This window comes from Panthera leo, chromosome D2 (genome assembly GCF_018350215.1).
Source record: "Panthera leo isolate Ple1 chromosome D2, P.leo_Ple1_pat1.1, whole genome shotgun sequence".
In the NCBI taxonomy this organism is placed as follows: domain Eukaryota; kingdom Metazoa; phylum Chordata; class Mammalia; order Carnivora; family Felidae; genus Panthera; species Panthera leo.
The window spans coordinates 85,895,793-85,920,078 of NC_056689.1; the positions used below are offsets into that span (position 1 = coordinate 85,895,793).

Consider the following 24,286-nt stretch of genomic DNA (forward strand, 5'->3'; position numbering starts at 1 on the left):
AGACTCTGAATTCTATTCCCTTGGTCTATATGTCTGTCTTTATGCCAGTACCGCACTGTCTTAATTATTGTCCTTTTCAGTGTGTTTTGAGATCAAGAAGTGTGAGCCCTTCAACTTTGTTCTTTTTAAAAATTGTTTTGGCTGTTCTGGGACCCTTGCAGTGCCATATGCATTTTAAGATTTAGCTTGTCAGTTTCCGCTGGGGGCGGGGGCATGGGGGAGACTGCTGGGAGTTTCTAGGGGTGTTGCCTGGGTTCTGTAGATCCATCTGAAGAATACTACCGTCTTCACGCTCAGTCTTCTAATCCATGAATGAAATCTTAACAGTTTTTAGGTTTTCTTTAATTTCTTTGAACAATATTTTGCAGTTTGTAGCTTGTAAATCTTGCAATTCTTTAAGTTTATTCCTAAGTACCTTATTACTTTTGATGATACTATAAAGTGAATCATTTCCTTACTTCATTTTTTGACTGTTCATTGCTAGAGTAGAGAAGTACCGTCGATCTCTGTTTTTGTATCCCCTACCCTTGCTGCACTGATACTTATTTATCAGCTGATTTACTTATCCGTTTATCAGCTCTGATAGTTTTGTGTAGATTCCTTAGTACTTTCTATGGACAAGATAATGTCTCCTGGGAGCAGAGGAAGCTTGACTTTATTCCTCTTTAATCTGGATGCCTTCTGTTTTCCTTGCCTAATTACCCTGGCTGGAGACTTCAGGAGAAAGCTTACTGGAAAGGTCAGCGCGAACACCTTTGTCTTGTTCCTGCTCTTATGGGGGGAAGCATCCGCATTTTCACCATTGAGTATGATGTTAGCTGTGGATTTTTTTTTTTTTTTTTTTTTTGTAGGTGTTCTTTATCAAGTTGAAGAAGGTCCCTTCTATTCTTAGTGTGTTGAGTGCTTTTATTATGATCAGGTCTTGGATTATCCTTGTGAAATGCTTTGCGCAGGAGATAAACGTGCAGTTTTTGTCTGTTAATTCTATTAAAATGGTGTATCCATGTTGGTTCATTTTCATAAGGTAAATCATCCTCGTGTTCCTAAGATACGGTTTACTTTTCCTGTTATTAAAATAGTATTTATTGTAGGAGTAGAGAAATTGAGTTTCAGTTGTCCCTTCTGATTTCTCCAGTTTAGATAACTTGCCACAAACTTTTGTAGTGATTGACTAGAAAATGATATTCAGATTTTTCTGTTTTGTCACATTTTATCCAGTCTGCTCATACTTGGGAGAAACTTAATTTGGGGTGCTCTTAAGATTATAGTGTCTCTAGTTTAGAACCTTACTATATCTCTTACAGGGGGGTTTCCATTTTTTATATTCCCTGCCAGTTCGTGTCTGCTTTCTGAAAGAAAACTTTTGCCTTTGGTGACTGCTTTAAAAAGACATAGCCAGAATTGTAACATTCATTCACGTCTGCCCGTAAGAGATTTTCCATTCTTTAGTGTAAACACGGAAGGTTTCAGAGTGCTCTTTGTCTTTGGAGAGTAGATGGTACTCCTCAGTCTGAATATACAGTAAAGTGTTCTTCAGGATTTTTGAGTGTGATTTTCAAAAGGCCTCTTTGTCCTAGGGGTTAACGTTCTTACTGTCGGAGTTCCTACAGTGTGAATGCACACCACCCACTCAGACCAGTGCTCCAGAGGGCGGGAGCTAAACGATGTGGCCAGTGCCCCAGATACCCCTCTTCTGAGTTCATAGATGGGGCAGAGAATGGGTTTGGTAACGGTGACAAAGGACCTGGTGGGTTGAAACAGGTGAACTTGCCGAGTGGTGGAAGCAGACACTCCTCAGAGTGAGCTCCAGAGAGAATCAGGAGAGGCAGTGAGGACAGAGCACTGTCCAGCTTTGCTTTAAGGGGACAGAAATCGCAGCAGTGGCCGGTGTGGAGTGTGGAGGTCAGCTTTTTTTTTTTTTTTTTTTAATATGATAGACTACAGCATTTCTGTTTGAAATTAGGACTAATCTGTTAGAGGAGAGAAAACTGATGGTGCTCCAGAGAGCGGGAATATTGTCGTCGGAGCAGAGTCCTCGAGGAGACTAGGTGGGACGGACCCTCTCTTGATGGCGAGACAATCTGCTCTGGGCACTTGTGGGTTTTATTTTTTTATGTTTATTTTTGAGAGAGAGAGAGAGACAAAGTGTGAGTGGGGGAGGGGCAGAGAGAGAGGGAGACACAGAAGCCGAAGCAGGCTCCAGGGTCTGAGCTGTCAGCCCAGAAACATGGGGCTCGAACCCACGGACCGCGAGATCATGACCTGAGCGAAAGTTGGCCGTTCAACCCACTGAGCCACCCAGTTGTCCCTGGACACTTGGGTTTCTAAGACGAATAAGCAGAATCCTCAGCAGAGAGGGAAGCTGGGGCATGGGACCAGGTGTGGGGAGGTGGTCGCCAGGTGGTCGGGGGCCCGTGGAGGTCTGTCCATGTGAGCGGCACGCGGGGGCCTGCCAGCACTGGACCCACGGATGAGGATCCGGGAGAAGGTGGACACCTGTCACCGGGACGCAGGGGAGACACGGTGCAGTTGGCTGCACGCAGCGTCCCAGGCGCCAGGGAGCGCAGCCCGCTCAGGAGAGCACTTCGCGGGTACCTCGGGCGCTCCTACCCCTGGAGGGACTTAACGTCATGGATTAGATTCACCTGGCTTTGAACTTGATATAAGTGGGATCCAACGGTAAGCACTCCTTAGTATTTTCTTCCTGAGACTAATCCACTTTGCTAGGTGTAGCTGTAATCCGTGCGCTGTCATTGCCACGGGAGGCACCGCGGGAGCGCTCCGCCGTGGAGGCGTCTTGCTGCGTTACTGGATGTCTGAATCGCCTGTTCTGTGAAGGTGCCGCTGGTAGGGCCGTGGTGACACCGCAGACTGTGTGGTGCCGGCGGCCGTGTGCCTGGAGTGTGGTCTCTGGGTCGCGGGACGGCGGCTGCCTGGCTTTGGTGGACGGCGCCCGGCAGTCTTCCAAGGGCTTGCGCGCTTTCTGTCCCGCACGCGGCCCGTGAGAGTTCCCGTCGTTCCCGTCTTTGTGACACTTGGAGCAGCGGTTTGGTGTGTGTGTAAATGGTTTTCACCCGTCTTCCCGATGGGCGAAGGGGACGAGCGCCGCTTGAGCTGCTTCCCGGCCCAGGACCAGCTTTGGTGACATCTTAAGGAAGGCAGATGCTTGCCTTTAATGGTGGCCACTTCCCGGGACTGTGTTTCACACGGTCCTGCTCACGAGGGGGTACCAGGACGGGGACAGTGGTCTCTGGAGGAGCGTGCGCGACTCTGGGTCTCCCCTGCATCGTGCTCGCTGGCCGGGAGGTGGTGCTGGAATAATCCCCTACGTCTTTAACCACCCGGAGAGAGGAGAGAAAAAACGGAACCGCTGCGAACTGTACCTCCCTTCCAATCGCTGTGGTTTCGTTTTCTGTGACAGTGACTCAGCAGTTTTGGGTGGTGAGTTCTGAGTAAGTGCTGCTTAATTTGGGGAGCACGCAAGCCGTGATAGCTGGGTGTTGATAGGGTTTGAGGCACGGGGCTGATGTTATTCGTGCCTTTGGGAAGACGCTCCGTCCGCTCTGTGGACACAACTCCGGGCCGCGGAGGAAGGGAGCGGGCCGCTGGGGGGCCGTCTCAGTCGTTCAGCCTGAGGCGATAGACTAGGGCAGCGGCAGGAAAGCTTGACAGAAGTAGAGGAAATGACGTGTTCATCCTTGTTGGTGTTTTGAAAAACTTAAAAGTTCGGCAAAGTGCAAGAATCGTCTAGCAAACCCCGTATACTCGCGCGCACCCCCGACTCCACCGCTAGAGCCGTCTTTCCCGGCCCGTCCGCTGGACCCCGGGGCCTGACGCCGTGTCACCCCTGGCTCACTCTTACCTCCTCGTCTCTCTCAGCCCCCGTTCTCACTCCTGCCAGAACCCAGACCTGGTCTAACCCTCTGCCTGCGCCGCGTAGCTGCAGAGGCGCCCCTGGATGGGCTTGTTCAGGGTCCTTTCCTCCACTCGGATGTCAGGGGCGGGGACATTGCCTGTGCTGTGTCCCCGGGGCAGTGCATGGCTTACGGTAGTCACTCAGCAGGTTTGCTGGTTTTTAGAAACGAGCTGCTGACCTCAGATCTCACGTGGGCACTGGCACAGAGACAGTCCCGCGTTCTGTAGTGTGGCCTCACGCCCGAGAACGCTTCCTTCACACGCCCCGCACCTCACCCGCACCCCCTCCCTTTCGCCCTCAGCAGCTGAATCTTCTCCCACACCTCGTGGAAGAAAGAGCTGTGGTCTGACGAGACCGCCTCTAGAGCCCAGGTCCACCCTGCCTCCTGTGCCACGCGCTCCCCGACCCCAGCCGTCTGCTCACCCTGCTTCCCGGTGCCCTGGCTTCCCCTGTGCTGCGCCAGGCGCCGGGCACGTGAACGAGGCTTCGCTTCCCCGTCTTCTAAAACTTCGTTGTATGTTTTCCCTCTGGGCCCCTCTCCCCGCGCCGCGTTTCTTGTTCCTGCTTCTTCCTTGTGTCACCATAATGTTTGTTATCTCACATTCAGTGCCTCTTTCCTCGTCACCTGCCGGGAAGTATCCTTAGCAGCCCCTGAATAACGTCTTCCCTGCTGACTTTTGACTTCCTGGCTTTGAAGAGGGAGTCCTGACGTCCGACGGTACCTGGTGATGGTGCTTTTTCACTAGCATCACCTTCCACCCACGTGCACTCCCCCACCTCCCCTGGGGAAGAAAAAAAGGAGAGAGTTGAGGGAATTCTCTTACAAGTTTTGGTTCCCTCAGGATCAGGCAAATACCGTTCATTGCTGAATTAAAGTATATGTGTGTTTTTCTCTTTCGTACCGATTTCATTTTTCCTAGAGCTGACGATTGCCTAATTTTTTCACATGCTTGCTTCTCTGTCTTCAGTGCAGTTTAAGCAGACGTGGTCAGACACACAGCAGTGACGTTCCCAAACACGGCGCGGGTGGCCGCTAGCCCTTCTCTTCCCAGGACGTCTCCTGGCCAGCCTCCTCCAGCCGGGACTGCTGCTCTCCAGGGTCCTTGACTCCTACCTCGGCACTGTCCTCACCTTTGTGGGCATGTCAGTTCCCCCCATCTTCTTTGCCCTTGGTTTATTCCCATTTTGCCAAACATCTTCCAGTGGTTTTCTGAGAAAGGCGTTTTTGCTCTTTGCGTGTTTGAAAACATCTTTACTCCTCCCTGAAACCCGATTGAACGTTTGACTGGGTGTAGAATTATGGGTTGAAAGTTACGTTTTCTCAGAATTTTGAGGGTGGTTGGTATTCCATCCACCATTTTCCTGTCTGGTTCCTTTTGTCTGTGATCTGTTTTCTCTGGGGAATTTTAGAATTTCCTTTTATCCTGGGTGTTTTAGTTTTCAGGGTGAGGCACCTTGGGCTAGGGGTTTTTTCAGGCTTGGCGCTCACCAGACCTTGTCAGGAGACTCTTGCCTTCGTCCTTTGATTTTTTTTTTTTTTTTCTTTCACTCCCTTCTCTCTGTCGTCTTTCCGGAGCTTAACTGGCTAATGGGCCACCTAACCTGATCCTGTGATGGTGATTGTCCTTCTCTTTGTCTTCGTGCTCCAGGCTTTGGAAGAGGTGTTGAGCTTTAAAATTGTTATTAGCGTTTGAATTTCAAAACACACTTGCTGGTTTTCCTTTCTCGAGGTAGCACGCAGCTCATCCTCTAGGGACCCTGCCGGACGTAGGGGCACCCTGCCGCCCCCCGATTAGTGGCTGGGGCTGCCAGTGTGGGTGAGCTGCATACAGCATCCAGCGCCCACTTCTCTCCATCACGGGGGTGACGGGAGCCCTGCTTCATAGGTGTGGGAGGTTCACTGGCTAAATGCAGGGCTGTGCTCAGTTAGAATACCACCTGGCACCTCGCAGGCACTCAGCTGACATTGGTGATGTCACTCCCGTTAGCAGGCATTAACTGTCAACTCCCCGAGGACGTAAAGTGTCGTTTCCTTGAGGTTTTGTTGGTTTTGTTGAAGCGCTGTGCCCCTTTCCCCCAGCCCCCTTGTTTTGGCCGCTTTCTCCCGTCTGCAGGTCCTGAGCTGTCGGTTCATGTTTAATCTGGAGCCGCTTGCAGAGCCAGCAGCTAGTCCTGTGCGAGGTGGGCTTTCCAGCCGGAGGGCTTCCTGGGGCCGATCTTTCTCTCAGGCCCTGCGGGCGTTTGAAGCTTCAGGACGTTTGTCCCTTGATTTGTCACTTTGGAGAGGAGGCCCAGGGAGGGTGGGGACTTCACTCCTGGCAGCTAGCCTTTGGAGATCAGGAAGGGGGCGGGAGTCGCCACCTGACGGGATGGGCACAAGCTTGGGGACCCAGCAGTTCAGTACAAGACCTTCTGCCATCTCTGTGCCCAGTTTCCGGTGTGGAGCCTGGCTGAGGCCCTCAGCACATTGGGACCTTGGCCTCCTGTGCACACTTAGACCATCCCCACCAAAGTGTAAGAGACTCTTCAATACAGAGAACAAACTGAGCGTTGCTAGAAAGGTGTTGGGTGGGTGGGGGATGGGCTAAATGGGTGATGGGCATTGAGGAGGGCACTGGGCGCCATATGTAAGTGATGAATCACTAAATTCTACTGAGACCATTATTACACTACATGTTCACTAACTTGGATCTAAAAAAAAAAAAAAGACCGTCGGGGCGCCTGGGTGGCTCAGTCGGTTAAGCGTCCCACTTCGGCTCGGGTCGTGATCTCACGGTTCATGAGTTGGAGCCCCGCGGCAGGCTCTGTGCTGACAGCTTGGAGTCTAGAGCCTGCTTCCGATCCTGTGTCTCCCTCTCTCTCTGCCTCTCCCCCTGCTTGCGCTCTGTCTCTCTCCCTGTCTGGAAAAAAAAGGAAAAGAAAAAAAAAAAGACTGTCACCACCACGCCTGCCACCCCTCGCCATCATGTGTCTGTCAGAGCCTGCTCACCACCATTGCCTTGTGGACGGACGCCTTTCCAGTTCCTCTCTGGCCCCTTAGTGGCAGCGGGAGAGATGTAAGCGTGTTGCAGACAGAGTCTGAGGTGGGCTCTTCGGGGCTGCGAAGCATGTGTCATAGTTTCCGAGTTTGATCTAAACATCTACTAAGTAAGTTCTGCATCAGCCCGATGACCCCCTCCTGGCAAAGTGCCTCCGTGTGGACTGTGCCAGTGCGCGGGGTCCTTGCCGCGGCCGTGTGGAGCCGCGGTGCCGCAGAGGTGGCCAGCAGGCGCTAGCGTTGCCCGTATGACACTGAGCCATCGTGCGGGGCGTGACGGGTTTAAAGGCGCCGCTCGGTGCCCTTAGTGCCGTGTTTATGCTTTTAGCATCACGCCAGTTCTGTAAAGTAACAGCCATCACATTAAATTCATGTTGGTAGTTAAAATGTTATTGGTTTTGTAATTGTCTTGGTGTTCAGTTTGTATATTTATATACGTTTTGATTTTAGAGCTCTGCTAAACTCTGCAGACAGCATTTTCTAAATTTAGATTCATGCATATTTACGTAGCTTAATGAAAGTCATTTCTCACCAGTGGCAGTCATGGGAGTTTCTCTTTTAAAAGATTCAGTCCATTTTAATTAAGTTTAAAAATCACTGACAGAGCTAGAATACCATTAATCATATAATATTGTACACCCCCTGGGTATGAATGACAGAGATTTAGTGCCATTTAGTCCAATACAGAATATTTTAATTTCATTTAAGCAAATTGGGTTATTTTGAGTAATTTAATTTAAAAAGTGGCACTTCTAACAAGCCTAATTCTTTTCCAGATCTAACTGAATGGTTTTGTTTTTGTTTTTGTTTTTGTTTTTTTAAAGGAAAGCAAGAAATCCCAGGCAGAAAATTCAGTGTGTGTTTAAAAGTCAGCGCACAGGGGTTCTGGGTGGTTCAATGGGTTGAGCTTGATCTCAGCTCAGGTCTTGATCTTGGGGTCTTGAGTTTGAGCCCCACATTGGGCTCCTGGGGTGGAGCCTCTTTAGAAACAGTAGAGTGAGAGCTCATTTCCCAGGAAGTCCTATAATAACTACTATCTAACTAAAATGTTTGCTCACACCTTTAAGATTTGTGTTACGTTATGACAACCTCAGGGGGAGGGTCTTTTTTTTTTTATTGTTTTATTTTGTACTTTTTAAAATTTACATCCAAATTAGTTAGCATGTAGTGCAACAGTGATTTCAGGAGTAGATTCCTTAGCTTCCCTTACCCATTTAGCCCATTCCCCCTCCCACAGCCCCTCCAGTAACCCTCTGTTTGTTCTCCATATTTAAGAGTCTCTTATGTTTTGTCCCCCTCCCTGTTATTATATTATTTTTGCTTCCCTTCCCTTATGTTCATCTGTTTTGTCTCTTAAAGTCCTCATATGAGTGAAGTTGTATGATTTTTGTCTTTCTGTGACTAACTTCACTTAGCATAATACCCTCCAGTTCCATCCACATAGTTGCAAATGGCAAGATTTCATTATTTTTGATTGTTGAGTAATACTCCATTGTATGTGTATACCACATCTTCTTTATCCATTTATCCATCGATGGACGTTTGGGCTCTTTCCATATTTTGGCTATTGTTGATAGCGCTGCTATAAACATGGGGGTGCCTGTGTCCCTTCGAAACAGCACACCTGTATCCCGTGGATAAATGCCTAGTAGTGCAATTGCTGGGTCAAAGGGTAGTTCTATTTTTAGTTTTTTGAGGAATCCATCATGTTTTCCAGAGTGGCTGCACCAGCTTGCACTGCCACCAACAATGCAAAAGAGGTCCTCTTTGTCCGCATCTTCACCAACATCTGTTGTTGCCTGAGTTGTTAATGTTAGCCATTCTGACAGGTGTGAGGTGGTATCTCATTGTGGTTTTGATTTGCATTTCCCTGATGATGAGTGATGTTGAGCTTTTTTTCATGTGTTGGTTGGCCATCTGGATGTCTTCCTTGGAGAAGTGTCTGTTCATGTCTTTTGCCCATGTCTTCACTGGATTATTTGTTTTTTGGGTGTTGAGTTTAATAAGTTCTTTATAGACTTTGGTTGTGCAGCAGTATTTGGGTTTAAGCCCCTTGGCCTGGGCGGAGCTGTAGCCCCGCAGGTGGAGAGCACACACTCATCTGCCAGGCACACAGGCCTTTCGTGTCGGTGCCCCAGCAGCGGGGGGAGGTTCTCATCCAGCCCTTCCAGCCCTTCCTCGGAGCCGCTGGAGAGGAGATTGTCTGGGGCAGACGAAGAGTCCCGGTGGTAGAGGAGCAGGCTGACAGTGGCCTGTGCAGGACCGAAGCCGTCTTTGTCCTGATTCAGTCTGCATTCAGCACCCCTGGGCTGAAGACAACCAGGTTTTCTATTTTTTTGCTCCAGGAGTCCATTTCATGAGTTCAGATCTATTGTTTCTAGGCCTTAGCCTTAGGTACCTAAGGACTTTTCCAGCACTTGGCTTTGTTCTTTGTACCCTTTGCCCGTAGTGAGCTGATGACCAAGATCCTTGTCAGAAATTCCGTACCCAACTGGCAGTGTCTGACTAGATAATGATGGCGTCATTATTGTCATTATCGATGGTAGTGACTGTATCCAGTCGGTGAAATAGAGTTTGTGCTGTTTGTAAGGATATTGTGTACAGAAGGCAGCAAAAGTTACTGCAAAGAATATTAAAAACATTCTGTCAATATCATGTAAGAATCAGATTTATTTTAAAAGTTCATATTAGGCATGCATTATAAAATTAGAGCCAGTCTTCTAGGACCAGTTCTTTTCTGTTTTTCTTTTCAAAATTAACTTTCTAAATTTTTACTCTATATTCTTCTCTCAAGACATCACAGTCTAGATAAATCCTGGTGCCCTAGGGACCAGGTGTTCAATCCGTTGAGCAAAACCCATAAGCCCGTATGTGTTCTTGGGCTCTGGGCACCAGAATCAGAATTGGCTGCTTGGTAATTACAAGTTTCCCATGAAAATTTTGCTTTATCCAATAGGGAGAAAGTTGTATATGTTTTTATTTTTCTTTTGAACCTTTACTGCTTTTTGGTATTGATTATGCCTCCTTTCAAAATCATAATCGGATAAATTGCTTCTGTATTTTATTGACAGCTGACATCATCTCAACTGTTGAATTTAATTACTCTGGAGATCTGCTTGCAACGGGAGACAAGGGCGGCAGAGTCGTTATTTTTCAGCGGGAACAAGAGGTCAGTGATTCACTGTACACAAACCAAATGAATTGCAGCCTTTCTCATGTCACTGGGAAGGAAGGAAAGCAGCACAGCACGTTCTCAGTCTCTAAGTTCACTTAGATTCGGTTACATCACATTAACCACATAGAATCTTCTTACCTCAGGGCTGAGCAAGATCTGTGTTTCAGCTCACTGACGTCCACCCTCTGAGCTCCGATTAAGTCCCCTGTGCCCTTACGTTCGGGGAGGAGAGTCCTCGCCCTACCCACAGGCTGTCGTGAGGACCAGATGAAGGATTGGGTGGTGGGGTTCTGCATTCATTTGCTTTCATCCTGTAATTAATTCAAGTGACTGTCGGTGAAAACCACTTCACAAGCCAGTGGAGGTGGCGGCTCCCAGCCGTGCTGTCCAGCAGTAAGTATGCTCTGAACGGCTCCTGCGGCGCTAGCCGCGGGGAAGGTTCTGTGTGTGTTGGGGGGCCATGAATTCTGTGTCCCTCCTCAGAGGTGAGCAGCAGTCTTGCACCCCCCCGAGGCCCCACCATCAGTGCTGGGAGGAAGGAGTCCTCACTGGGGCCTGAAGGACCCCACAGGTGAATCTCAATCACGAGCACTGCCTTTTCGGTCACTCCCGCTTTGCGGGGGGAAAGGGCAGAGAAACCCATGTTTTTCAGTTATGCGTAAGAGGAGAATGGGAGGCAGAACCAGGCCTTGCAGCCCCCCCCCCCCTTTTATTTCTGGGGAGCCTCGTCAGAGCTCATGATGAGTTCTGATGAAGGAAGCAAGATGGCCTGGTGCCCTGCTCGTCTGTTGTGCACACGTTCCGGGGCAGAACCACCGGGAAGCCAGGCTTGGGTTTGTGGAAAGCCATCTGTCTTTTCTCTTGACAGAGTCACACACAGGCCCTCGTCTGTGTCCAGCAGGTCAGTGTGCGGTTACTTTCTCATCTGCAGATTCTGGTGTCTACATTTTTGTGGCAAAACTGGTGTGGCAGCTAGTGGGCCCTGGAATCTAGTAGACCTGTGCGGCAGTGAATGCTGGCCCTGCCACCAGAGAGGAGGCACGTAGGGGCATCTGTAGGAGAGGGAGCCCTGGGTGCCCCCAGTCAGTGGAGGATTGCTTCTGTAAGTGGGGAGAGGTGTGCCAGCATCTCATTGGAATATACATGTTGCAGCTCTAATTTTGCTATGTCTGTATAGTTTACAAAAATTTTTTCTCATACTTTTTAAATGTTTATTTATTGTTGAGAGAGAGAGACAGAGCATGAGCAGGGGAAGAGCAGGGGTGGGGGTGGGGACACAGAATCCGAAGCAAGCTCCAGGCTCCGAGCTGTCAGCACAGAGCCCGACGTGGGGATCGAACTCACAGACCGTGAGACCATGACCTGAGCAGATGTCAGACGCTTAACCAACTGAGCCAGGTGCCCCTAAAAAAAGTGTTTTTAATGTTTATTTTTGAGAGCGAGTGTGAGTGGGGAAGGGGCAGAGAGAAAGGGAGACACAGAATCAGAATCAGGCTCCAGGCTCTAAACTGTCTGCACAGAGCCCAATGTGGGGTTCAAACTCATGAACCATGAGATCATGACCTGAGCCAAAGTTGGACGCTTACCCGACTGAGCCACCCCATGTGCCCCAATTTAAAAAATTTTTTTAATCTTATTTTTTCTGATTTGGAATGGTGAGAATTCTTGTGAATAATATTTATTGCCATTAGTCTTTGAAAATCTTCACAGATGATTTGGCAAGTTCATAGTTTTGCATTCTTTCCCCAGAGGTAGGTTAGGACATGGCACTCCTTAAGTAGAACTGTGTACCTGATCCTTTTCGGCAGAAGTAAAAGTGGTTGGTGGTGTTTATTACTTTTAGCAGAAGGATTATTTTTAGCAGATTGCTGAGCCATAGCTGTCCTAAATTTAAGAATTGACTTCAGCTCCTTAAGGTTTGCCATTTTAATGATATCCTTATAGAAAACTTTCCTCATTTTTGTGGGTCGTCATTGAAATCTAAAAACTGTCTAGCTTCAACTGTGAAATAGATTGTGGTAAAACTCAAGCATCTTGTTACAAAATACGTTAACGCTTTTGAGAACCTGTAGTACAAAGTGTTTAGTTAGGATGTATTAAATCATTATTAATAAAGTGCAGCAGCAGATTTGTACAGCAAACAGGTGGTCAGAGTTGTTCAAGTTTGATAAACCCAAGCAACGGCAACTCACTAATCCCTGGGCAATGCGTTTCCCCATCCTTTTCTCGATACTTTGGTTAACATAAACAGAGCTTTCATATTCCATCTGCTTGTAAAATTTTCTAGTGGCTGCTGCATGCAACCCTCACTGTAGACTTCTCCAGCGCTGTCCGTTAAACGTTAAACGTTCTGCCGGTTCTGCAGAACCGCGGAGCCCGGGGGGCTGCGGGGACACAGCAGGGCCCTGCCCGACCGGGGTGGGGGGGGCTGAGCGATCAGGGAGATAGGGAGCCCTCCAGACACCCGGGGGTAGGGAGCACGGTTCAAAGTATTGATCTTGGAGCTTTTTCCCCTCTCAGCAGCAGAGCCCTGTTGCGGGAAGCCCGGTGTGGCAGTCTCCAGGGAGCAGAGCTTGGGGACGCGGCTGTGCAGCCCTCGTCCTCAGAGCACAGCTTTGCACCTGACCGCGCGAACTGCCGTGTTTGCGTCGAGTCCGCCGACGCCAGCGCTCGGCACGTCTGCCGACAAGATAGGCCTCCCGCCACCTGCGGATCACAGCTCCCAGCGGCTCGGGCCGTCGGCCTGGGCTCTGGCTCTGCCCCCTCCTCCAGGCCCTCGCTCTCTCCTCTGTTCTGCCTCTCCTGGGACGGGACGGGGCGTGGAGACCGCTCACTGCCCCTCAGGGTCTCAGCCTGTGGCGGGGGTGGGGGGGAGGGGCGGGTCTGGTCGGGCAGTTACGGCAGGAAGACGGCCCAGCAGGGTCAGGAGCATCCATTCTGGTTCTTGCGCACGGTGGCGGGGGAAGGAGAGCAGCGCTTCGGTGCGGGCGCCTCATAGATTGGTTCAGATTCTGCAGTTTCTCGAAGTGGATTATGGTCCTGAGCCCTGGGACTGAGGACTCTCCAGATTTTTCTTTCCTAAATAGTCCCATTTCATTTTTCTCGTCAGCAAGTTAGAAGCATCTGCTGGCAAATGCTGCTTTTCTCGTGGACGTTAGCCCACCGAGCACAGCGCACGCGTGGAGGCCGTGTGCTAGATCCCAGGGTCCGTGTGTGGCTTCTGGGAGTGTGCAGCAGTGGAGAGATCAAGGCAGCTTTGGGGGTGTCTCCTCATAATGCTTGATCTTAACTCAGACATAGAAAGAAATCTAGACGTAAAGCTCCCTCTGTTTCATTCGGTTTCTCTGACACACTTCCTAAAGTGTTAAAAAATGTAAGACTAAAGATGCTGATTAGATAGCAAGAATTAAGCAAAATTTTAAAATTAAAAAAAATTAAAACAATTATATTAATTACGTATTCTTACTGTTTTATAGAAAATGTCATTTGAGGCATACAGAAGATTTGAGGTATTAGTATATTATGAACCCACCACCCAGGTTTTACTCTTTCGTAAAAGAAAACCAAGCCCTTGGCAGGTGGATGAGGCTCCCGTGTGCCCTCCCCGTGCTGTCTTCCAGCTTTATTCCCAAGTCTTACCTTACTCTCCCTCGGCCTTCCCAGAGTTGGTTATGACTTTGAAGACGGCCTGTATCTTCCCGAGCGTGTGTTTATACTTTTACTGCAACATGTAGAATTGTTTTATGTGTGCTAAAAATCCACATAACAGGTATCCTCTACCGGCGGTGGTCACCGCATACGTGCCATTCGATGGCCCTCTTCCCGGCGGGCACGAGTGCGGTCTGGGCCGGCTGCCCCCGGGCCCAGGGGGTGCACTCACCCGCTGTGGGCCCTCGGCCTCTCTCCAGAAGTGCACGCACGGCAGGGCCTGCTCATGTTTGCGGAACCCTGGCTCACGTGCACCCGGAGCGGAGCGCGTGCCTAGGACAGAGATGGAAGGTCTGGGAAATCTCTGTTACTTGTTTTTTCCACGTAAATTAATTTGGAGTGTCATCTGTGTAATAATTTTTGACCCGGGATTTTGTTTAAGTTTTTAAAAATGTGTGTGGTCATTTTATAGTCATATTGGTGGTACGGAGTTTTTCTTTGCACTGTGCTTTGTTCATTAAAACAGCCTCCTGTTTCCTTGCAGAATAAAAGCCGCCCTCACTCTAGGGGAGAATATAATGTTTACAGTACCTTTCAAAGTCATGAACCAGAGTTTGACTATTTGAAAAGTCTAGAAATTGAGGAAAAAATCAATAAAATTAGGTGGTTACCACAACAGAATGCTGCTCATTTTCTACTCTCTACAAATGGTAAGAGCTTTTTTGTTTTTGTAAGTGGTTATTTGATGTAGGATTTTATTTTTAATTTTCTGGGTATAGGTTCCTTTTTTACTTTAACCCATTCTAGAAAACGTTTCTGTTTAAACTTTGGGGAGAGGGTAAATTATTAGCTAGGCAGCAGGTGGTAGGCTGAGGACTTAAAGAACACAGAGGTGAGCACGCACACGCTCCCCATATGGCGCTGCCCTGCGGCACACACCCCCCTTCTTTACTTACTGTGCCGACAGAACGTCCAGGTTTGTCCGTAACCGGAAGCTAAGGTTCAGAGGCTCGTAGCTTAGAAATCCACATAGAACCACACAGTTTTCTGATGTAATACTCGACTAACAGTGGTGCGTGCTAAGGTTTTTCTTTTAATACGGAGACTAAGATTTTTATTTTCAGATAAAACTATTAAATTATGGAAAATAAGCGAGCGGGACAAAAGAGCAGAAGGTTACAACTTGAAAGATGAAGACGGACGGCTTCGAGACCCATTCCGAATTACGGCGCTGAGGGTACGCGCTGCGTCTCCTCACACTACTCGGTTCTCTTCCTAGTTAACCGGGGACAGTGCGTGCGTCTGCGTAGAGGAGACCGCTGAGTGGGGCCCCTGTGGGGTCCGCCTTTTCCGGCCCGTGGAGGCTGCCTGCGATCACAGTCGCCGCTATTTGTATGTGTTACGGTCGGGTTTCCTTGTGCGTCACGTAAGCAGGAAGTCACACGGCGTCTTCAGAAAACACGATGACACTGAAGAGACTCAGATCTAACTCCACAACAGATCTTTCTAAGCGTGTCGACCCCCTTCACTGCAAAGGTCCTGAGTGGCGCGTGGGTCGTGGTGACGTCCACGTGGGATTCGGAACGTTGCCCTGCGTGGAGCCGCGTGGGCCGCAGACGCTGGCTTTCACGGAGTTCCCTGGGTTAGCTGGGGCATGTTCTCAGGTTTCCGAATCATCACTTCTTTTTCTAACTGTGAAATTAAAACAAATTCTTCCCTCCCTTTTTTGCTGACCCTGAGCCCGGTATGAAATGACCGTCACTTCTGGTACCTAGATTTTTTTTTTTTACTTTTTAACATCTATGACGTTGAGTAAAAGTAACTGAACAGGCTCTCAGGGTCTTGTAATTGGCCCCCCGGTGTGCACCCTGGCCAGTGCGTACAGCGAGACGGGATATGGCAAAGGAGGTGGGGTGTTAGTTCAGAGGCCTGTCCTAAAACCGCTGCCTGGTACGCGGGAAAATTGTCGGCTGGCTGGTTTCTTTTCTAATGAGGTTTAAAAACTTTGCTGAATACTGTTCACCAAGTGAACACCTAGTTAGTGGATACGTTCCAGGTTAGTAGGAAGGTGTGACAGGGAAGGACACCGTCCTGCGGAGACCCTTCCCCGCACCACACCCCACCGCAGTGACACTGGGCGCGCACAGCATGCTGGGATGGCGGGCACGCGGGTCAGAGCCACAGCCCGGCAGCGGAGGCGGCGCTCCCCGTGGTTCAGGAAACAGCAGTGTGCGGCTGAGTAGCATTGCCCAGGAGGAGAGCGGGCTGGGTCAGCCTCTTCCAAGGCCCTCGGGTCCCAAGTGTTGCGGTGTCCAGGGGCTGATTCCGAGAGGCGACGTAATATACTCGGGTGGAGTTTATAAAACTGATTTGAACCGAGTTGTGTCGATCTGAACATTGGTGATTTCTGCTGCCCCGGTTACCGCTTTCACATCCACGTGGCAGCGAGAAACCGCTCGCAGTGACGGTGGCACTGGTGTCGGCTGCCAACACCTGAAGCGCCTCTAAGTGGGCTGGGCTGGAGGAGGCATTGGGCGCCCTGCTCTGGCCTCCTGTCGGTCCCCGGCCGCCCTCACGGCCTCCCGCCCGCCCACCGGCTGGCACACTCTTCCCCGCTGCTGGAAACCTGCTTCCCCCTGAGCGCACCGCACGCTCACGTGCCTCTACCATAAAAACCATAGGTCTTATTTGGGTAAATAAAACCAGTGCTGGTTTTATTCAGAGGCTCTTTTATGTGTTTCGCCCAAATAAAATTGGTCTAATTGGCGGCCAGAGTGTGATTTCATCAGAAACTGCTTTTGTTAATCCCAGTGGGGTTTAAGACATCACAGGCTGTAAATAGACTGGTCTTGGTGAGTTTAAGCCCATATTTGATTTCTTAACTGCCTCTCTAAAAGCTAAAAATAGAGTATTTGTCTAAACTTAGCTGAGTGGGAGTCACATACTGTTTTTTTTTTTTTTTAACGTTTATTCATTTTTGATAGAGCATGAGTGGGGGAAGTGGGGGGTACACAGAATCGAAAGCAGGCTCCAGGCTCTGAGCTGTCATCACAGAGCCCGACACGGGGCTCGAACTCATGGGCTGTGAGATCATGACCTGAGCTGAACTTGGATGCTTAACTGACTGAGCCACCCAGGCACCCCAAATACTGCTCTATTTAAATTTTGTTTTCCTCTTAAATTATTTTAGCGCCAAAAAAGGAATTTAATTAGGAGGAAGAGGCTTTCAGGCCTGGCATTTGAGTTGCCACGTGTTTTGATCAGTTAAAAGACTGGTTGAGGGCTGTGGCCACCCTCCCTGTGCCCCGCAGGGCAGAGAGGCCAGCGTGCGGTCGGCACCTGTCTGCCTGAGGTGCAGGAAGCAGTGTTGATGCATGTTTCTCCAGGCAGTTTGCAGACTTTTGGTCAGAGAAGACGAAACGAGAGGTGCTCCCTTTGGCTTTTAATTAGAAAAATAACGAGTTACTACTGTTCATTTTTTATTGTGATTTTAAAGCTTCTGCCTTCTTTTCCATTGGATGTCAGTGATGCTGGGACTTTTTTCTTTTTCGCACGCGTGGACACGATGACGCACAATGGCGCCCCTGCCGCTCGTGTGGGCATGTGTGTGTTTGGGCCGGCCCCGTCCCTCCCGCTTTGCCTGGCTGACTCCACGTCTCCATTGGTGGCATAGGTGTCCTGTCCCCTGACCACAGCGCACAGCACAGAGATGGGGTTTTTGTGCCCCCTTTTTAAAAAAGTTTCTTGTTGAAGCATAATCTGTGTACCAAAAACTGCCTCTGCCGTATAAGTGAACGGCTCCCTGGGTATTTCCGGGCTGACTTGCCCGCGGAGCCAGCAGCAGCTCAGGCATGGTACCTCAGCTCCCTGGGGGGCCCCCGTGCGCTCTCCTGTCCCCGCACCCCCTCCGCGGTGCGTGGCATTTGCACCGAGCAGACCAGCTGTGTAGTGTCCCTTTTAAAGGCAGTGGTTGCAAGGGAGAGAAAGGGATGGGGGTCCTTGACGGAGTCTCCCATGGAGACTTCGCTGTCCTCGTGGCTGCGGGGACACACGGGAAGGAGAAGCCAAGCGTTAGGCATCGGTGCGCTGGAAGCACTTTGTTAGGTGCCAGTTCAGTCTGCCCTTCGACGAACGTAACCGGCCCTGGCGGTGGCCGCAGGGAGGGACAGGACCCCGTTTGTAGCCTGTTTTCATAGCTCTGGTAATTGCTTATTTGGGGTATTGTCTGTACAAAACCGTTAGCTCACTATGAACTTGGATTTGTTCCTTTTTGTTTTCTGCTGTCTTGAAGTGTTGTAATTTTATGCTGCGGTGATCTTTGTTTTGAATTCCTGTCTCCTTCCGTTTTTAGGTTCCAATATTGAAGCCCATGGATCTTATGGTAGAAGCAAGTCCACGACGAATTTTTGCCAATGCTCATACATACCATATAAATTCCATTTCAGTAAATAGTGATCATGAAACGTATCTTTCTGCAGATGACCTGAGAATTAATCTATGGCATTTAGAAATCACAGATAGGAGCTTCAGTATCCTTCATCAGATGGCGGTCTCGGCATTTTTTCACGTTTGTCCCTCAGAGACGTGGTTCTCCGTGCACGTCTCTTCCTGCGTCTGAGTCTCCTCTTCTACACGCTTGCTGCACGGTAGCCCGTGGTGGAGGTTCCCTGGGATTTGGAGCATCCCTAAAAATGGAAACTACTTTCTGCCTTTGGGGAGGGTTCTCTATGTAATGAGAATGACCAAGTCTGTTGCCCCCGGGTTAATGAGAGGCTGTTTTAAATAGCATCTGTTGGAGGCTCCGTTGTTGCCTGCCCGCCCCCCCCCCCAAATCTGCTAGTAGATAATAGACTGGAAAAACACTGGCTGTGGTTCGAGTGATGTTTAATCATCCAACCCAAGAAGTGACACGTAAGAATTGTGTCTTAAAAGATTTGTTTAAGGAGTATTCAAAAGAGTGGTGCAGTTACATTGTTACGAAGGTGAAAGTCTGCCAATTATTGGTTAGGCAAGTTCTTGATTTCTCCAGAAATGAGAGTCCTGTCACATGTGCACGTCAGGGGGCTTCAGTCAGGATTTCCCACGTTCTGGAGCGATGTCGGGCTGGCCGGAGCGGGACGGGCGTCCGCAGGGTCGCCTGGGCTGCGTGTGACGCCTCCATTCAGGACAGTCCACGAAATCAAGCGTATATACCTTTCAGATTCGAGCATGTCACACGTGAGTTTTATTATCTGTTGTCCTTTTACTTGATTCGGTTATTTCCTGACCGTGGTAACTCGTTTCCCGAAGAGCGTGCGGGCCCGGCTGTGGGAGGAGGCCCGCCTGGGCCAGGGGCCGCTGTGGCCGCCGCACTTTCTGTGTCTCTTCCTCTGCAACCTTGCGAAACGTCCCAGCTTAGGAGGTTCATGCCCATGGTCCCTGCCTTCTCTTTATTCTCCCTAAATTGTTCTCTTTTAAATCAGTGTTTCTCCCATTAGTACATGACTGTTTGGAACAAACTTCCAGTAAGTGGAGAAGTTCTTCCCCCTCCGTCATTCCAGACAGCCATGGTAGGTGGCGGTGTGCACGCCTGCAGCCTTTTCCCGGCGGCGCAAGGACGCGTGTGTTCGGAAGCGCCGGGCTCATCCTCTGCTTGGTGGTAGTGACGTGACGTTCCAAGCGCTCGGGAATGTCAGCGGCCGAGTTCAGCTCTGGGACCTTAATTAGCATCGAGTCCCTCAGGCCGTCCAGGCCCTTCTCCTCCTCTGGAAACCTGCACTCCTGGGGGGCCGCCTGGGGCTTTGTAAAACCCCAAAGCCAGTGGGCACAGAGCCGCGTGCACGGGGCCTGGTGCACAACAGAGTGAGCCTCTGCCGTCAGCCTCATTTTCTCCACCGCATTCTGACCGTCTTTCTCGTATCCGTGAGACTCCAGGTGTGTAACTGCAGGGTTTGGAGCTCTTGAAGGTTGGCGGCTCCGCGCTGTGCTCTGTGTGCCCCTCGAGCCCGAGGACTGGCGCCGGGGCGCAGGCCGTGTGTGGTACCAGTTCCGTGCGGGCTTTGGGACAGGCGCCCCCGCCCCCTCAGCGTGCTTGTTTTCAGCAGAGGATTGGATCTTCCGAAAAATAACTTTTCACGTTAGTGAAACCAAACAGACCATTTTTAATTTCCTCGATTATAGGTGAGTTAAAGTATTTGCTGTTGATTTACCGTCCATTAGTGTGAAGTTTTTTTGGTGTCCCTTGTCATTTTTCTCCTGTCGGAAGCTCCTGTTTTTCCTTCATGATTGGCGAGCGCTCTCAATTCATAAACGATTTGTGTACGCACTCACAGTTTTCATTGCCTTTATAAAATTTTGTCTCCCCATCGTGTTCCGAACGCCCTTCCTTGTGACCTAGATTTTGAGACACATACGCTTTGACATAGTTTTTGCATCTGTTAACACTGTCTTATTTTTCCTAACACGATTACTTTAAAAATACCTTTGATCCATTCACACGAGACCTCCAGCAGCGAGTTGTGCTCTTTCCGGACACTCAGCCCCCGCCCTGTGCCCTTGGACCTCTGCGCCCGTCCGCTCGCCGAAGGCCGGCCCTCCTCTCACCCTGGTCAACGTTGCAGATCACGCGTGAGGGGAGTGCGGCTCGCTCTGTTCGGGTGCCTCCCCACCTGCCTGGGCAGTTTCCTCACGGGCTGGCACGGACTCCGGCTCCTTGAACTTACCGGGAACTCTGCCCTGGCGCTCGGCGCGGGGGTGCCCCGTGAGCTTCCCTGGACTCCCAGCAGCCCCTGGGCGTGGCCCGGGTCTCCACCCTACGTAGCAGTGCACAGGGTCGGCTGCAGGGCTGCAGTCCCTCCAGGATCGCTGCCCACACTGGGTGCTGTCCAGTGACACGCTGTGGCGTCACCTAGTTGTCAGTGGAAGGGTTTACCTGGCCCCCGTCGTTCCATCCCGGCCCGTAGCCAGATTCCACTCTCCTCTTGTGTTTTTCAGTGAAGTGATTTCCGTATTTGGCAAGCTGTGCTGTTCTAGCTACTTAGAACGAGCTCTTGATGGCAGATGAAAAGATTCCTAGAAAAGCAGAATCTTGGAATTTGGCAGGTCTCGTGTGTGTGTGACGTATGGATAGAAGTATGGGATTTTCGCACGGGTCTTACACCATCAGGCACGTATGATCTTGCCGTGAACGTCTTGTGGAACGTTGGTGGCAGCAGTGGTCCGGGCCTGCTGAGCCGCGGCCCCGTGGTCTGAGCGGCGCTTAGGTGACACGGGCCCTCTTCCTGGCGTGTTCCCCTGCACGCCGTCTGTGTGGTCACCTCCTTTACGTGTCCACTCTTCACGCTCACGGTGGGTCTTTCCCGCCTGCCGTTCGCGTGGACGCGGTCGAAGCTGCCGAGCACCTGCCTTAACCGTGTGCCTCCAGACATCGTGGACATCAAGCCCGTAAACATGGAGGAGCTGACGGAGGTGATCACCGCGGCCGAGTTCCACCCGCACCAGTGCAACGTGTTCGTCTACAGCAGCAGCAAAGGGACCATCAGGCTGTGCGACATGCGCTCCTCAGCCCTGTGCGACAGACACTCTAAGTGTAAGTGCCTGGAGGGCTCGGCTTGCCTCGTTTAAATCCGCCTGTTCTCCAGGCGCAAGGCTGTCTCCAGAGACACAGGGTTCCTTCCGTTCCGCTCCCTCCCGCGCAGGCGTAGGACCTGCTGTCGATCACCAGTCCCGGGGGGCTCTCGCGTGGGCCGTTGCTGGCGCCACGTGGACGGTGAGGGCAGGGTCCCGTAGACTTTCCGTTAGGTGTCCCTCGGAGGGGCGGCCCGTAGAGGTTCTCCCGCCACGGTCTCAGGGCTGCGTCTGAGGGCTCCCGGGCCGGGGCCGGCCGAGAACCGTGTGTTGCCTCCACCTCCGTGCGCTAGGACCTCGTGCGGCGGCTAGGGCACGTTTCACTCGTGGTCGTTCTCGGCTGTCGCCATGGGCTCTGTTCACAAGTGAGCTTTGCTGCCCTGGAAGGCACTTCCCTCAGGTGACGCTCTAGCACTTTAATCCGCCGAGCCTTGAAGTTTCTTCTGGGTGAGGAGAGTTTGATCTTGTTTTCAGTTTTAGCCATAAAGAGTAGGCCCGGCTTTATAGAAAAGCAGAAGCGTGCGTGTGTCCTCCCTTGTGTCCCGTGGTGGGGACTGGACTGCACAGCAAGCTCTGCCGGCGCGTCCCCGGAGCCCGCGAGGGCGCCTCGATTCCCGTGTCCTGGGACGCGCTCTCCTTCGGTGGAGTCAGTCCATTGACCGTTCTGTTTGCGGTGGCTCCCCTGCCGAGCACGGCCACACAGCAGCGCCTCACGTCAGATGTGCTTGCCGACTGGTTCACGGGAACCTTTTTGCCTTATTCTCGTTTTTCTGAGGCTAAGGTGTGTTTTCAAGAATTCCGTCCTCTTTATAGGAGTCCTGCAGTGAAGAGTCAGCTTCGTATGATGTTGACCTGTGTCTCTCAAGATTAATAGTCTTTTTTTCTTTTTTTAATTTATTTAAGTGATGTCTAGACCTAATGTGGGACTTGAACTCATAACCCCAAGATCAAGAGTCGCACACTGTTACCGACTGAGCCAGCCAGGCGCCCCTCACCATGATATTCTTGAAGAGACCATTTTGCAAAGATGCCAGGAGTAGTTCTTGTCGGCAGTTTCTTTGAGGAGACACTCGGCATTGCCAGTAGCTAGCTTGCTTAAAATTCATTCCACGTGCAGAGCCAAGAAACATACAGGTTCCCACGTTTAAAAAGAAACAAAAAGGCTAAAGCGGCTTAAAGTGAAGTGCAGAGACCCTCACTCGAAGCTTCCTGAGCCGAGGGTGTGATGGCACCCTGGGGGACTGGGGGGCTCACGGAGCCTCTGGGGCCGCTGTGGCAGCGCAGGTCGGGGGCTGTTGAGTTTCTGCTGAAACCGCAAAACCTGTCGGAGAAAGGAATGTCCGCCGAGGAAGCATCTGGAATCTTTCTGAAAGTAATTGGGTCTCGTTAATGGAACTTGGCTCCCAGACAGCAGAGACTGACACGGGCTTTGGCGGGTGGGACCATCCGGAGGTTACAGTCTGGACCCAGTGTGCCCAGGCGGCGCCACCTCTGTCTTCCTGTGACACGGGACAGGGCTGCTTGGGCACCCGGGTGTCTGTGGTCGCGACCTGTGGTTAGCATGGCGGTTCTTGACCGCAGCCCACGCCGGCATGTCAGGGGCGGATTCCCCAGGCCGCAGCCCTGGGCCTCAGCCGTGGGCGTGCTGCTCCCGGGTCTGGGCGGGATCGGGGGGTTTCTGATGCTGTCCCCTGTCAGTGACTGGCCCCGGGCCACCTCCTCGAAGTCTCTGAAGCACAGAAGGTGAAGGCCAGAAAACTCACAGACTGGAAAGGTCAGGAGCTTGAGTGGTATGCGGGCTGTGCCCCCCTCTGGGGTCCCCGGGAAGGGCCTGGAGCCCAGAGCATGGTTCGTCCTCTGGCTTTTAAACAGAAGCCGAACACATTGTGTTTTCCAGTTTTTGAAGAACCCGAAGATCCCAGCAGCAGGTCCTTCTTCTCCGAAATCATCTCCTCCATCTCCGACGTGAGGTTCAGTCACAGCGGCCGGTACATGATGACCCGAGACTACCTGTCGGTGAAGGTGTGGGACCTCAACATGGAGAGCCGGCCCGTCGAGACCCACCAGGTGAGACTGCCGCACCGGGACGGCGCCACGTCTGCCCGCGGCGCCGTCTAACCTTCCTGTGGTTTCGTTAAGGTGCACGAGTACCTGCGCAGCAAGCTGTGCTCTCTGTACGAGAACGACTGCATCTTCGACAAGTTCGAGTGCTGCTGGGGCGGCTCAGACAGGTGAGGCCGCAGGCAGGCCCGCACGGGAGGCAGGGGGCTTCGGCGGGGGGTGGGGGGCCGGTTGTGCCGAGCCGTGCTTTAAAGGCTGGTTTTCAGGCTCTCGACAGTTTATTTTTATTTATTTAATGTTTTGTTTTGAGAGCGAGCGAGCGCGAGCATGCGCACACACGGGGGAGGGGCAGAGAGAGAGAGAGAGTCCCAGGCAGCCTCCGCACTGTCAGCACAGAGCCCGACGCGGGGCTCGATCCCACAAACCCTGAGATCGTGATCTGAACCGAAAGCCGGAGTCGGATGCTTAATGGACCGAGCCACCCAGGTGCCTCCCCCCTCCAACCCCAGCCTGCTGCCCCCACCACACGGTTTCCGTGGAGAGAAGGTGCTCAGGAGGAAGTTCTCCCCATGCTTGTGGTGCTTACAGTACCTGTGGTACTAAGGTTCTTTTGGGCTGTTTTTTAAATGCTTTTAAAGTAACGTCTCATGTCCTGCTGCCGAGAGGACTGTGACGGAAGGGACTGGGGCGGTGGTTTCCCCCTGAGCATGTGACCGGCCGCATTCCAGTGGCCTTTCCTGCGGGAGAGCAGCGGGGAGCGCCCTCCCGGCTCACTGGTGGCGGTGCTCCGGCGGCAGGGCCTGGTGGCCTCCGCAGTGTGGTAGTTCTGGTGCCTCGGGAATGT

The 24,286-nt window shown here is 51.3% G+C and overlaps 1 protein-coding gene across 2 annotated transcripts in view; it reads left to right on the plus strand.

The window, feature by feature from the left end:
• The window catches only part of PPP2R2D (protein phosphatase 2 regulatory subunit Bdelta), a 55,971-nt gene that overhangs the window by 20,609 nt on the left and 11,076 nt on the right, over positions 1–24,286 (plus strand). Inside the window, exons 3-10 of one of the 2 annotated variants that reach the window (XR_006194778.1) lie at positions 10,025–10,122; positions 10,997–11,029; positions 14,321–14,486; positions 14,901–15,013; positions 18,128–18,305; positions 21,179–21,343; positions 23,279–23,448; positions 23,521–23,612. Coding sequence is in view for 1 of the 2 variants with exons in the window: in XM_042909084.1 (XP_042765018.1) it covers positions 10,025–10,122; positions 14,321–14,486; positions 14,901–15,013; positions 18,128–18,305; positions 21,179–21,343; positions 23,279–23,448; positions 23,521–23,612 (982 nt within the window). In the remaining variant the exon portion in view is untranslated. The remainder of the gene's footprint in view (positions 1–10,024; positions 10,123–10,996; positions 11,030–14,320; positions 14,487–14,900; positions 15,014–18,127; positions 18,306–21,178; positions 21,344–23,278; positions 23,449–23,520; positions 23,613–24,286) is intronic. The other variant, XM_042909084.1, reaches the window with a different exon arrangement.